This window comes from Apostichopus japonicus, chromosome 22 (assembly GCF_037975245.1).
Source record: "Apostichopus japonicus isolate 1M-3 chromosome 22, ASM3797524v1, whole genome shotgun sequence".
Taxonomy (NCBI): Eukaryota; Metazoa; Echinodermata; class Holothuroidea; order Aspidochirotida; family Stichopodidae; genus Apostichopus; species Apostichopus japonicus.
In genome coordinates, this window is record NC_092582.1 from 16,283,346 (window position 1) to 16,294,583 (window position 11,238).

The window sequence follows — 11,238 nt, forward strand, 5'->3', positions numbered from 1 at the left end:
GATTTTACTACAAGTTTGTGATACATATTCAAAATGGATAAAAATATTAGAAGTTAGAAAAACAGTAAGGAATTTTGTTGATATTAATTGCTTATTTTAAGAAGGGACCTATGTTATAACAATAAGTTCTTCAGGGAAGTGTCTAAGCAATCGCCGATCTATTCCTAATGTGAAGTATTAGAGAGACTTTGAAAGTTCGTACCGGTATAGCTTTAACCCTAAGCTCCTTCAAAATGAAGAATAAATTGATGAACTTTGTTTATATTTATAATATTCTTTTAGGAAGGGACCTATGTTATGCCAATTGACTTACACAACAATCCTTCCAAGTTAGAAAAGCTGTTAGGACGTTTGTTTGTTGCGCGTTGTTTCACGTGTCGAGTTGTTGCGAATGCGCCTAGATGTTGTGTAGCGTTGTAACAATCTCTGCGTCTAATATGGTGCGCATTTCTGTATCTTCACTGAATATGCTATTACGCGTATGATATGCTGATGCTGTACCATCGCGCGCGCATCTCGCACGCAAAGGCATGACTAGCCATAATACAATGTGTATTTTCAAATGTTGGATCTCTATAGCTCTGTGGGCTCAAGGTTAGGTCTCGACTATAGGCTGAGTTGATGTTGAGTTTGTCCTGCTATAGTTTGTATTCCTTTGAGTGACTTTGAAAACAGCCGTTACATCAGAAGGACTAACATTACAAGATGTCTAGTAAAGGGGATCCAATGAATGCGTGGTCAATATACGACCATATTGATGAGTACAGAGGAAAGGTTGCCTTAAAAGGTATTATTAGGCACACTTTCAAATTTTGTTGTGTACTCAGTTTTAAATACTGTATCTATTTTGTTTCATAATGCTTTCAAAATTCCGCTCACCGTGCTCACCATGTGCTAACCTACCTGTCATATTTGTCCGGCAGGCCTTTATATAAATATTAGTTGTATGAAGTATATATATATATATATATATAAATGAAAATCGTAATGAGCTGGAAAATCAAGAACAGTGAAAAAACTTTCAGCCTCCACCGGGATTCGAACCACGGGCCTCCCGCTCTGTACGCGGACACCCTAACCACTAGGCTATGGACGCTGATTGTATGTCCAGAGGTTCGAAACCGGTAAGGAAGATCGTAATTCCACTGTAGGCGTTTGTCACCTATATCGAACAATACTAGTTCTGTTTTTGGTGACATATTTTGCCTTACTCTAGAGATCAAACATGATGCTATCCAACTCGAAAATCATTTGTGATTCCTAAAGCCGGATCTCGAAAGAGATACTTGCATTAATATATATATATATATATATATATATATATATATATATATATATATATATATATATATATATATATATTGATGATGTTTCAATGAACATTTAAATATTGTTTAAGCGTTTCTTAATATTTCTGTCTTTTCTTGTTTTGCTCAATACGATAGAGCGTGATCACAGAGCCTACTACGAAAGCTCTCAGTTTAAGAAGAAACAGAACGACCTGACGATCAGATCACTGCGGGATAAAAATAAAGAGAAACGAGTCAGCCTTGCACAGAAAACACTAGAGGTATAACGAAAACTGATAGGCCCCGTACTGAGTTGAGTACAGGCCTATATACACGATTTTGGTAACGTGTGCAAATATACGGGATGGACAGCAATCAAGAAGTAAAACAAAGATTCCTTATTAAGTTCGAAATATAATAATTAGATCTGTATATTTGTCTTTACTGAACTTTGTAGCAATGACCTCTGTTTTGTCATCATGCTTTGTGTGATAGACAAAAAATATAATGGTTAGCCATATGGTCTAATTGTTTTACTTTGGCTAATAACGGTTTCCGTCAGAACATCTATAGGCCTATATATAGTCACAGAGACATTTCGGAGTTGGAATTCAAGGAGACGCGACCGCTACATTCATTATTGGTATATGTAGTAGAGATAATTGTACGTCATTAACAACATTTCCGAACAGCAAATCCTAAATCCATTTGGGAAATATCACAGGTTTAATGTTTGGGCTTCACACACAAGACTAAAGTTGACTTTTGTTTATATTTATTTATTTATATATTTACAATGTTTATTTTCTGTAATGGAGAAAGACTTTGCAAAATTGTGTATAAAAATATTGAACCCCTTAACATAAACTAATCCTGGAATTTGTTTCAGAAGGCATACTATACATTCTTGAAATAATAATATTAATATAATATAAATATATTATCTTGAAATATAAAGGACAAACGAAGAAATTAAAAAGTTTCGGATCCTTTGACATCACAGATTTGCACAATGACAGCTTTTCCAGCCATATACGAGTTGTAAAGTAGGATATCAACCCCCCCCCCCTCTCTCTCTCCTTCCCCACCCATTCTATCTCCAAACGGGAAAAGTTGTTCCTCACAAAGATCTCTGTCACAGAAGTTAAAGATGATGGTTCCGTTTGGGCCTCCTTTAAACATGATCATACTGTCTAGGGAAAGATCAAAAGCTTATACCAAACTCAAGTGAATGAGTTTGTAATTTTTTTTACAATTTTGTGCAAATGATGCTAAAATTTGATAGCAACGCTAATCACTTTATATCAAATATTATTATCTTTGCATTTTCATTTGATTTGATTTGATTTGAAGGGAGATGAACGAGTCATCATTTCTGCTCTGAGTGATGAGAAGGAAACTCAATTGGCTTTGAGGAGAAAGACCGCCGAGGTAAGAAGAGAAACTAGCCTCGTTATAATTAGATGACATCAGTTGAAATATCATAATCATTGCATTGATGCATGCACGCATTCATTTTAAATGTTCTTAGCCTTCTAATGGTTGCATTGTATATTTCCATTATCTGGGATTATATCACATCTTTACTTAAAGGGATGGGTATACCTTGTGTTGAAGGGAGGATTTCTTGGTGCATCTATCTATAGCAGGGACTAATTAGGGACTTATTAGCCAGGGGGAGCAATGGGAGCGATCGCTACCCCCCCCCCCTCCCACGTTGTGTACCCGAAAAATAAAATTTAACTATAAGCAGGAAATATCATTAAAGCCCTCTTTTCAGGTTGAAGGAAGCTAAGCGGCCCTTTTCATTCTTTCCCTGCAATTCGACTGTTACGTAATACAAAACACTTATTATTGTTAATTTCCTGCAACGTGGGAGGCATTTTTGCCAAAAATTTCTTTGTACATCATGGCGCTCCGTTATAAGTGTAATGATGCTCCCTTTGTGAGAAATACCCCTTTTTGAAGTTCTACCCCCCCTTCTCCCTTTTCATATTTCTGGCTACGTCCCTGAATCTATAGCATATACAGCTATAGCCTATACTATAGCCTATACTGATAGTAAAGTGCATAGTAATAAAGCACAAGGGTTGTATACTATTAAGGTGATGTCAGAAAGTCGGTAGGATGACAGAAGGCGGCTGAGTGAGAAAAGTTGAAAAAATGAATCAGTAAACTTGAAACCCGAAGAACGTTTTCGTTGTTTTTTTCATGCGAATGGTTAAATATATAACTGATAGGAATATAAATTAAGTCACGAAATGTGTAATGTCTCCTATAATATACGAGATACTGACGTCTACCACCATCCCCTTACCGTATTGCTTTTATGGTTGTACACATAAATATAACACTATTATTTTTTTTGCCTGCGGAAGACTGCTGTGGAAGAGCTTGACCAGAAGTCATGTGAACTATCCAAACAGTTGAATCTGCTAAGATACGAAAGAGAACAAAAAGAGCAGAAAGTTAAAGAGTTGGATGTTTGCTTTAACCGTATGAAGGATCTTGCAGATCAAAGTACAGAGAAACACGAGAAATTCGATAGACAGGTACATTTTATATTAAACTACGGATAAAATATTGTACACACTGAACGAGGATACTAACATTTTAGCTATTTTTATCGACATTTTTATTCATTTCTTTCAAATGATATATAAGTCAGAAGTCAATGTAACTTAAAATAGTACGAAAAATCCCAATTACAAATGTATATTAGTGAAAGAAACCTGCCTGCATTGAAAAGAACAAGAATAACAAAATCGATATCACTCGATCGATTGATTATAGCTTCTTTCCGTTACTATACCTTGATTACTTTGAATCGATGGATCTATCTTGGGTGAAGCTTGAATATGATATTAATTGTAATGTTTTGTTTTATCTTTGCTTAAATTAGATTCCTTAAAGTACAATTATTTTCTAAAAGTTTGATTGATAATCATTCGATCCCATGGATTCATTGCCATAACTTTCAATCACTATCTGATTGCCATAACTTTCAGTCACTAGAGTTTGGATGTATTTACCAATTCGATAAAACTCCGATATTATAGTTAAATTTATATGCAGTACCCAGGATTTCGCGAAGGTTTCTTATTCACGATATTTTATTATTTCAGACACAACGGGTGATCGAAAATAACTTGGACAAAGCCAAAATTAAGTATGAAACAGCAAAGAAAATACAGAAGAGTTACCAGGCTATTGTAAAATGCCTAGAGGAGGTAAGAATGAAAACATATCTCTCTTCTTCCGTTTGTATGTGATCGTAGTTAACGGCATGATTACGTTATCGAGCACGTGCATTATAAAGACTCTTCGAGTACTTTCCAGTGGATTCTACTTTTGATGATTACATACAAGAAAAAGAGAAAACAAAAACAGAAGAGCATGAACAGATTGCAAGATGACTTAATTATAGAAGCCAGTGTAGGTTCTAATTTATATTTATTGTCATCATTTTGCTGAACCGATATTATTTGACCCTGATTTGTTTTGTTGTTTCAATTGATAAAAAAAGGAGAGACTGACTCTACCGAAGAAACTTCGAGCACTGGAACGATCTCTAGACGAGCAGAGGGCGGAATTACAAGAATTAAAAGAAATCAATAAGGATGCCCACATCAAAAGAGATACAGCTAAGGTACCGTGATGAACCATCACTGACTCTTATTACCTCCCAGCCCCCCCCCCCCACAACAGCCCGAGGTTTCAGAATATTAGAGGGAACCGGCCAAATCATTAACTTTCACAATATTTTTTTTATAGGAAATGGGGGACGGGGAATCTAATTCACTTAGACAGGACGTCATGGGCCCGGGGATGCGGCTTTGATTCTCCCGACTGATTGTAAGAAAAAAAAACCGTTGGATGAAAGTGTTTTCTTCACACTGACGATGGGGGTGCTGAACCTCTCAAACATATCAACACGTATAGCTTAATACCGATATGTGTTAGGGGTGGGTGGGGGTGTTCAGAGTGGAAGGAAAGGGCGCACATTCATCCCTCCAAATGGACCCTTTTTCTTAACTCTGTTTGTGACTTATAGCCACTGAATTAGCATGTTTAACGATTTCATATAGCCTCCTTGAGTAAGGAGGATTGGCCTTAAAAACCGCAATGGTTCTTTAAATATTATTTCAAGAAGAAATTGGGACAGACATCCAAGGCAGGGTGATCACTTTTAAATACTCCTCATGACAAATACATAAAATATGTTTGTGTACCCCCACCCCCACCACCACCCCCACCACCACCACCACTACCCCATTTCTTCATTCTCTCCTCCTCTCATACACATCTCTTCTTCCTAATCAACAAACATAACTATTTCGCAACCCTTCGGCTAGTTCTTATTCCATGACCTACAATGAAAAGAGTGACATAGGTGATAAAGTAGAAAGGGAGACATTTTCTCCCTCCCAACTCCAACCTGCACCCCCTCCCCCTAACCCCACATGAGATGATGTCCGTGACTTTTCTTATTGTCTCTTTAATGACAAAAGGCTGAACAAACCCAGCTGGAACAGAAGATGATTGAAGCCAAGCGATTTAGGGATCGTCATTTGACCAGGATGAAGAAACAGGCCGAAAAACAGAAGGATTTACAGGAAAAAATCGAGCGACGAGCTAGGGCTACCATACAACAGGATGATCCGTTTCAAGGTCTGTCTTAATCCAGTGGTTTAAAGATTAACAATTGTTTCTGAATGACAAACTCGTGATACTGACTTGACATCACATATCGTCATGATACTGTGGTTACAGTCTCAATGTAAGGTGACTATTGTTAATTGAGAGCGGATCAAGTTGTTTGTGTTTCGTGCCCAGACTCTCATCTTAGTTGACTTTTCTTCAACAAAAATAACAGTATTTTTATATCATATAACACATCAGACTGAATGTTATGGTATATAATATAGGCCTATACATGGAGCGAATATAAATATAATCATTTGGGTCTGTCACTAAACGATCTTTAATGTGATATATCTAATATAGTTCGTTATTCACATAAAGAGGAAACATTCTATACACACACGATCCTAACTATACGCAATAGAACTAGTAATATATTTTGTCTTTCAACAAGCCTAGTATACTATATATAAGCAAACCAGCAAGAGGCTATATACATTTCGTGCTGAAATGTTTATATTTGCGATATCGTGTAGTGATATCGCTTATATCTGTATTTGTAGATGGACAGCAACCATCCCGTATGGACGAGGAAGAATGGATAAAAGTGACAACCTTTGATGAGGCCCTCCGACGAATCAAAGACGCTACGGGGGTCTCTAGTGTTGAGGTAACTAATTAGTTTCCATATTACGAAAAAACGTACACTCATATAGCAACAAAACACAAAGCCCATGTTAACCATATACCTCAAAAGTCTTAAAGGCAGTTAGTTGAATAAAAACAAAAGTCTCTGTTGCATGAATAAGTAATTACACAGAGACCAGATGATAATCACAGTTAAATACAGCGATATTGATATATTTAATCACGATAGGGGGAGTAGAGAGATGGGGAGGGGGATGGGGGAGTCTCCCAATAGGTTGTTGAAACTCGACTTGATGTATATGTATAATGAACAGACCAATTACACTGGAAATTGTGGGGAAATGTCTAAATCATCTATTTCAGAAAAGGGGGACAGATATTATAAGTTTCGTTGGTCTGCTGCTATTCCCGTGAGTCGGTCGTTTTTCATTTTTAATATTATCCAACAGGAAATCGAGGTCCGTTTCTTGAATCAAGATCACACATACGACCACCTGTCACTACAGAAGAAAACAGCAGAGAAGACATGTAAATATCTTAAAGACCAGAAAGGACAATTACAGAAACAATACGAAGCCATGAAATACAGCGGCGAGAGCAGAATGTCTCAGTAAGTCCATCATTAAGACGTCCGTCCTAACTTCCCCGTGACGATTTTCAAAGACACCGATGGGCTGATGCAATGCATAAATCATCGAGTCATATTCAGGATGTCGTTTCATTAGTTATGCTTTGGGTTCCATTGTCGCCAAGACCCCCCCCCCCACCACCCTTACATTGACGGGCATGCGGGGATAGGGTAACGTGCCATTAAATTATGAATTCAGTTCCATCGGTTTCATTTGCAATATAGTAAGGGACAAGTCCATGTTGTGAAATTTACAAAGTAATATCAAAACAGTAAGAGGCATCCGTAGTTTGGAATTGTAGGCTCCAGTGTTTAATAAGTTTCTATAGAATTATCCTTATTATTCTGTCATGATTATGACGCTAAGGAGAGAGGGGGAGGGTATGGGGGTATGGGAGGTGAGGGGGACTAAGAAGAACGAAGGGTTTAATTCAACTAGTATCAAGTATAGCATATAGATAGACAACCCTGAATAGCAAACATTAAAGCATTAATTCCATTGGAGAAAAAATATGATTTATCTATGTTTCCTATTTAATTCTTTATGTTCATGAAAGTATTTACAGCAAAATCATCCACTGATTTTGCCTCAGTGAGTGTGATTTTATGTTTGAAACTGGCTTAATCATATGTGCGCATGTGCTCACACTAATAGCTTAGCACAGAAACATGAAACGACAAATTAAAAAGACAAAAAAAAAATCGATGAAAACATTATTTTCCTCGTTTTCCAACGCGATGTATTCTCTCAAATTGCCTAAAAACTTTATGACATTCTATTTTGTATTTTTCGAAAGAGGAGAACAAATGTTGGAGAGGATGAAAGACCATTTCGACAAAGACAAAGAGAGATTGGAATTAAATACCGCATCACTGGACCGCTCTCATCGGCTGCTAGTTTCAATGAAAGAGGGATCTAACCATCTTTATGAAACACTCAAGGAAATAAAACTTACCTTAGTAAGTATCAAAACAATATATTACACATTTTATACAATTTCGGAAACAATTGACCTTATGTACGAATTTCATTCCACGTTACCAGTGTCGTAACTACTCATCTCTCGACTCACAAAATTTCAGAAATAAGGTAATTCGACTGACAAGCACTTCATATTCCCCTCTCCTCCCCCTCCCCTCCCCCTTCCCTCCCCGTCCACAATAAAGTTAAACCGTGACTCGATTTAGCAAAATCACTGATTATGATTCAACTCGACTTTAAAAGCCTTGGTTTATCAGTATTTTGCCAAAATATGCTAGAAATTCAAATAAATGGTCACTAAGGCACAGACTTCAACATTCATTTTACTAAAAAAAAAAAATTATTTTATTACAACGAGACATTAACATGTCGAGGCGATCCCTCCTCTGTCTGGAAATAATAATGAAGGGATCACGGCCTCTAGGAGAATGCTTTTTGCAAAACGTCTAGCATATTTTTTAGCATGCAAAACCTTGGGGACAATATGTGAATGAATATATTTACTGCTCTGTTTAAAAACTGACCTGTGTACTGACTGAAGGTACCGAATAAAAATCATTACATTTTATTTAGTTTGATAACATGTGTTATTTCCAAATGTTAGTTTTAGTATCAAATTTCTGGTTATGTTGTGTGTGCGATATTAGGCGTGTTATATTTCTTCCCAATAACCTGATCGACCCAGTAATAGCAACGTCCCCCCCCACCTTCCCCTACCCGTTCCGACCCCAGTACTCGCTCAGACCTGTTATGCCATCTCTATCACTCACTTAATTTATACGTCTGTTTGTTGATTAGAGTAAACGTTGAAATTTGCGAAAGATAGGAAGCCTTTAACTTCAACAGTGAAGTATATATTAAATGCACGATCAGGGTACAACCAATAATAATGGAACCAACAGGCCTCCGTATATAAACCGATTGCAATTTTCTACATCGTTTTTCAAAACAAGGTTGCTTTTTTTGTTAGTTCTACAGAATTATTCATAATGTAACTGAAGATCTGCAAATAAGATAGCTACTGAGCTAATTAATATATCCAAATAACATTAGTAGACGGAAAAATTGATGCCTCATTTTCTCGTACGTTTTCACGGTAGGCCTGCCTGTATAATGTCAGTTACAGGTTATAACATTAGGTTCAAAAGTAACGATACCCGGTTCCGCAACTTCCAGTATTTAGCCGTATGCGGAAAACGGAAGTTGTGTTAAATCTACGGTAGCCTACGATGACCAAAAGTACTACGACTACTTCATATAGCATCTACTTAATGAAAATATCTGAAGCTATGAGGCGTTGTTGGATAAGAGAACAATATGGACTGATTCGGATTTATTAACAAACGGGCATGCGAAGAAGGTGCAGGGCAGATGTAGAGAGGGGTGGGGGGGGGGATGGGGCGGTAGACTGGATCGAAGTACGAAATGAAGTTCAGTTCCAACTTAAATAAAAGAGATATGTCTGATAGATATAATTGCAACATATATTGAATTGTGGAAGACAAGGCTCAAGGAATATATCAAGCTGTTTGTAACGGTAATAACATCTGTCCTATTCTATTTCTCACCAGCCTTTACGTAACACCGCTCCCTCAGACGATCCCGTTGATGTCCTAAATGTGTGTGAGAATAAAATTGTGCACCTCATGAACCAAGCAAATCTTAAAGACGCCGCGTCGGTTACAGATGTTAAGAAATGTCCAGAGGTAACGTAACAGAAAAGAATAGCCCAGCTCATCAATATAACCCAGACCGCCCATTGACGTACTGTACCGTCAAAGAGTGGGGTGAATTTGTGAAGTCTAAGGTCATTTTCAAAACGAAGAAATGAGTTAAACGAACGGAGGATGACAGAAAGCATATGTGATCAAGACTACTAATGAAGGGATATGTGGGGGGGGGGGGACGGGTGGTGTGAAGGTGTTACCAGGGGCATAGCCCTCACCTTTGACCAAATAACACCTACGAGGTTAGGGGGAGGAGTAGTGGGTGCGTGTCGGAGGATATGCCTGGTAAGGTGAGGCCTGTACCAACAATTCTGAGGAGGTTAAGCAACCATTTATGGAGCGGCACCAACAATTTAAGTAGGGGCACAATAATCATGCCCTGTAACTTGTGGCTTGGAAGGGGTGGGGATGGGGCAATGTAGGCTGCATGGCGGACAGTGCGATCCCCCTATGCCCCGGACTGACTGCGGACCCGGGTTAGGGACTCGTTGTGAGTATACTATATGGCTGTGAGATCTTTGAAACTCTAAAACCCTAACAATATGCAGAAATCATGTGACAAAAAAGTAAAAATTTGCATCTTTTCATGTTCATTTTCATAGTTTCGAGAGTACATGGAGTCTCATATCTCGGCAGATAATCTTCGAGTTAATTTGGATCAACCAGACCAGTACGACTCAGGTGAGATTTTACAAAAGTAACTTCACATCATCAGAAATTGGTAAGGAAACAGATTCTTTAGGGACCAAGCTTTTTTCTCTGGATGAGGGGGAGAGAGGGGGGGGGTGGTGAGGAGAGAAGGCGACAGAGTCGATAGTATGAGGAGATATAATTGGACAGATAGGGCAAGATAGGGGAGGGAATGGAGAGAGAGTAACAGAATGGAGAGGGGAGCGAGGCGGACAGAGGGGAAGACGGGTGAAAGAATGGCCCCTCTCTGTCTCTATATTAAGTCGTCCTCATATGTGACTTTAACTAGCAAAGAAAACACAAAGCAACACAAATAAACCAACGATTCTGCCTTATTCTTTTCTAGACGGTTTCGGTTATGACAGCCAGGATAACGAGGAGATGATGACGAATGCTGACATAAAGAAACAGGGCCAGCAACTCATGGACTTTAAGAGGAATAAAAGACGAACCAAGAAGAGGAAGTCGTAAAAATCTTCATTAGCCTCTCATAGCTCCAACCCTTTAACTTTAACTATAACATTACTTCCCAGACTTGTTAAAACTTTGAACCTCTTAATGCTTACACTTAGAAAAATGAACACGAGAATAAATAACAAAGAGATCAGTAAATAACTTTTTGTCCCTTTT

General features: G+C 37.9%; 1 protein-coding gene across 1 annotated transcript; it reads left to right on the forward strand.

The window, feature by feature from the left end:
* Window positions 1-565: 565 nt before the first annotated feature.
* Window positions 566-11,166, forward strand: LOC139963920 (outer dynein arm-docking complex subunit 3-like). The gene is made up of 13 exons (XM_071965147.1): window positions 566-787; window positions 1,446-1,570; window positions 2,643-2,720; window positions 3,668-3,841; window positions 4,415-4,519; window positions 4,816-4,938; window positions 5,801-5,960; window positions 6,497-6,603; window positions 7,031-7,191; window positions 8,007-8,169; window positions 9,763-9,897; window positions 10,521-10,599; window positions 10,955-11,166. The coding sequence occupies exons 1-13, from the start codon at window positions 706-708 to the stop codon at window positions 11,077-11,079; spliced, it is 1,617 nt and encodes a 538-aa protein (XP_071821248.1). The 5' UTR covers window positions 566-705; the 3' UTR covers window positions 11,080-11,166.
* Window positions 11,167-11,238: the final 72 nt, after the last annotated feature.

Bases quoted from the DNA above. Each gene is read 5' to 3' on its own strand.
- LOC139963920 (XM_071965147.1), top strand. From the start codon at position 706: ATGTCTAGTAAAGGGGATCCAATGAATGCGTGGTCAATATACGACCAT. The intron at 5,961-6,496 runs GTCTGTCTTAAT...CTGTATTTGTAG, and splicing joins ACAGGATGATCCGTTTCAAG to ATGGACAGCAACCATCCCGT. The intron at 7,192-8,006 runs GTAAGTCCATCA...ATTTTTCGAAAG, and splicing joins GGCGAGAGCAGAATGTCTCA to AGGAGAACAAATGTTGGAGA.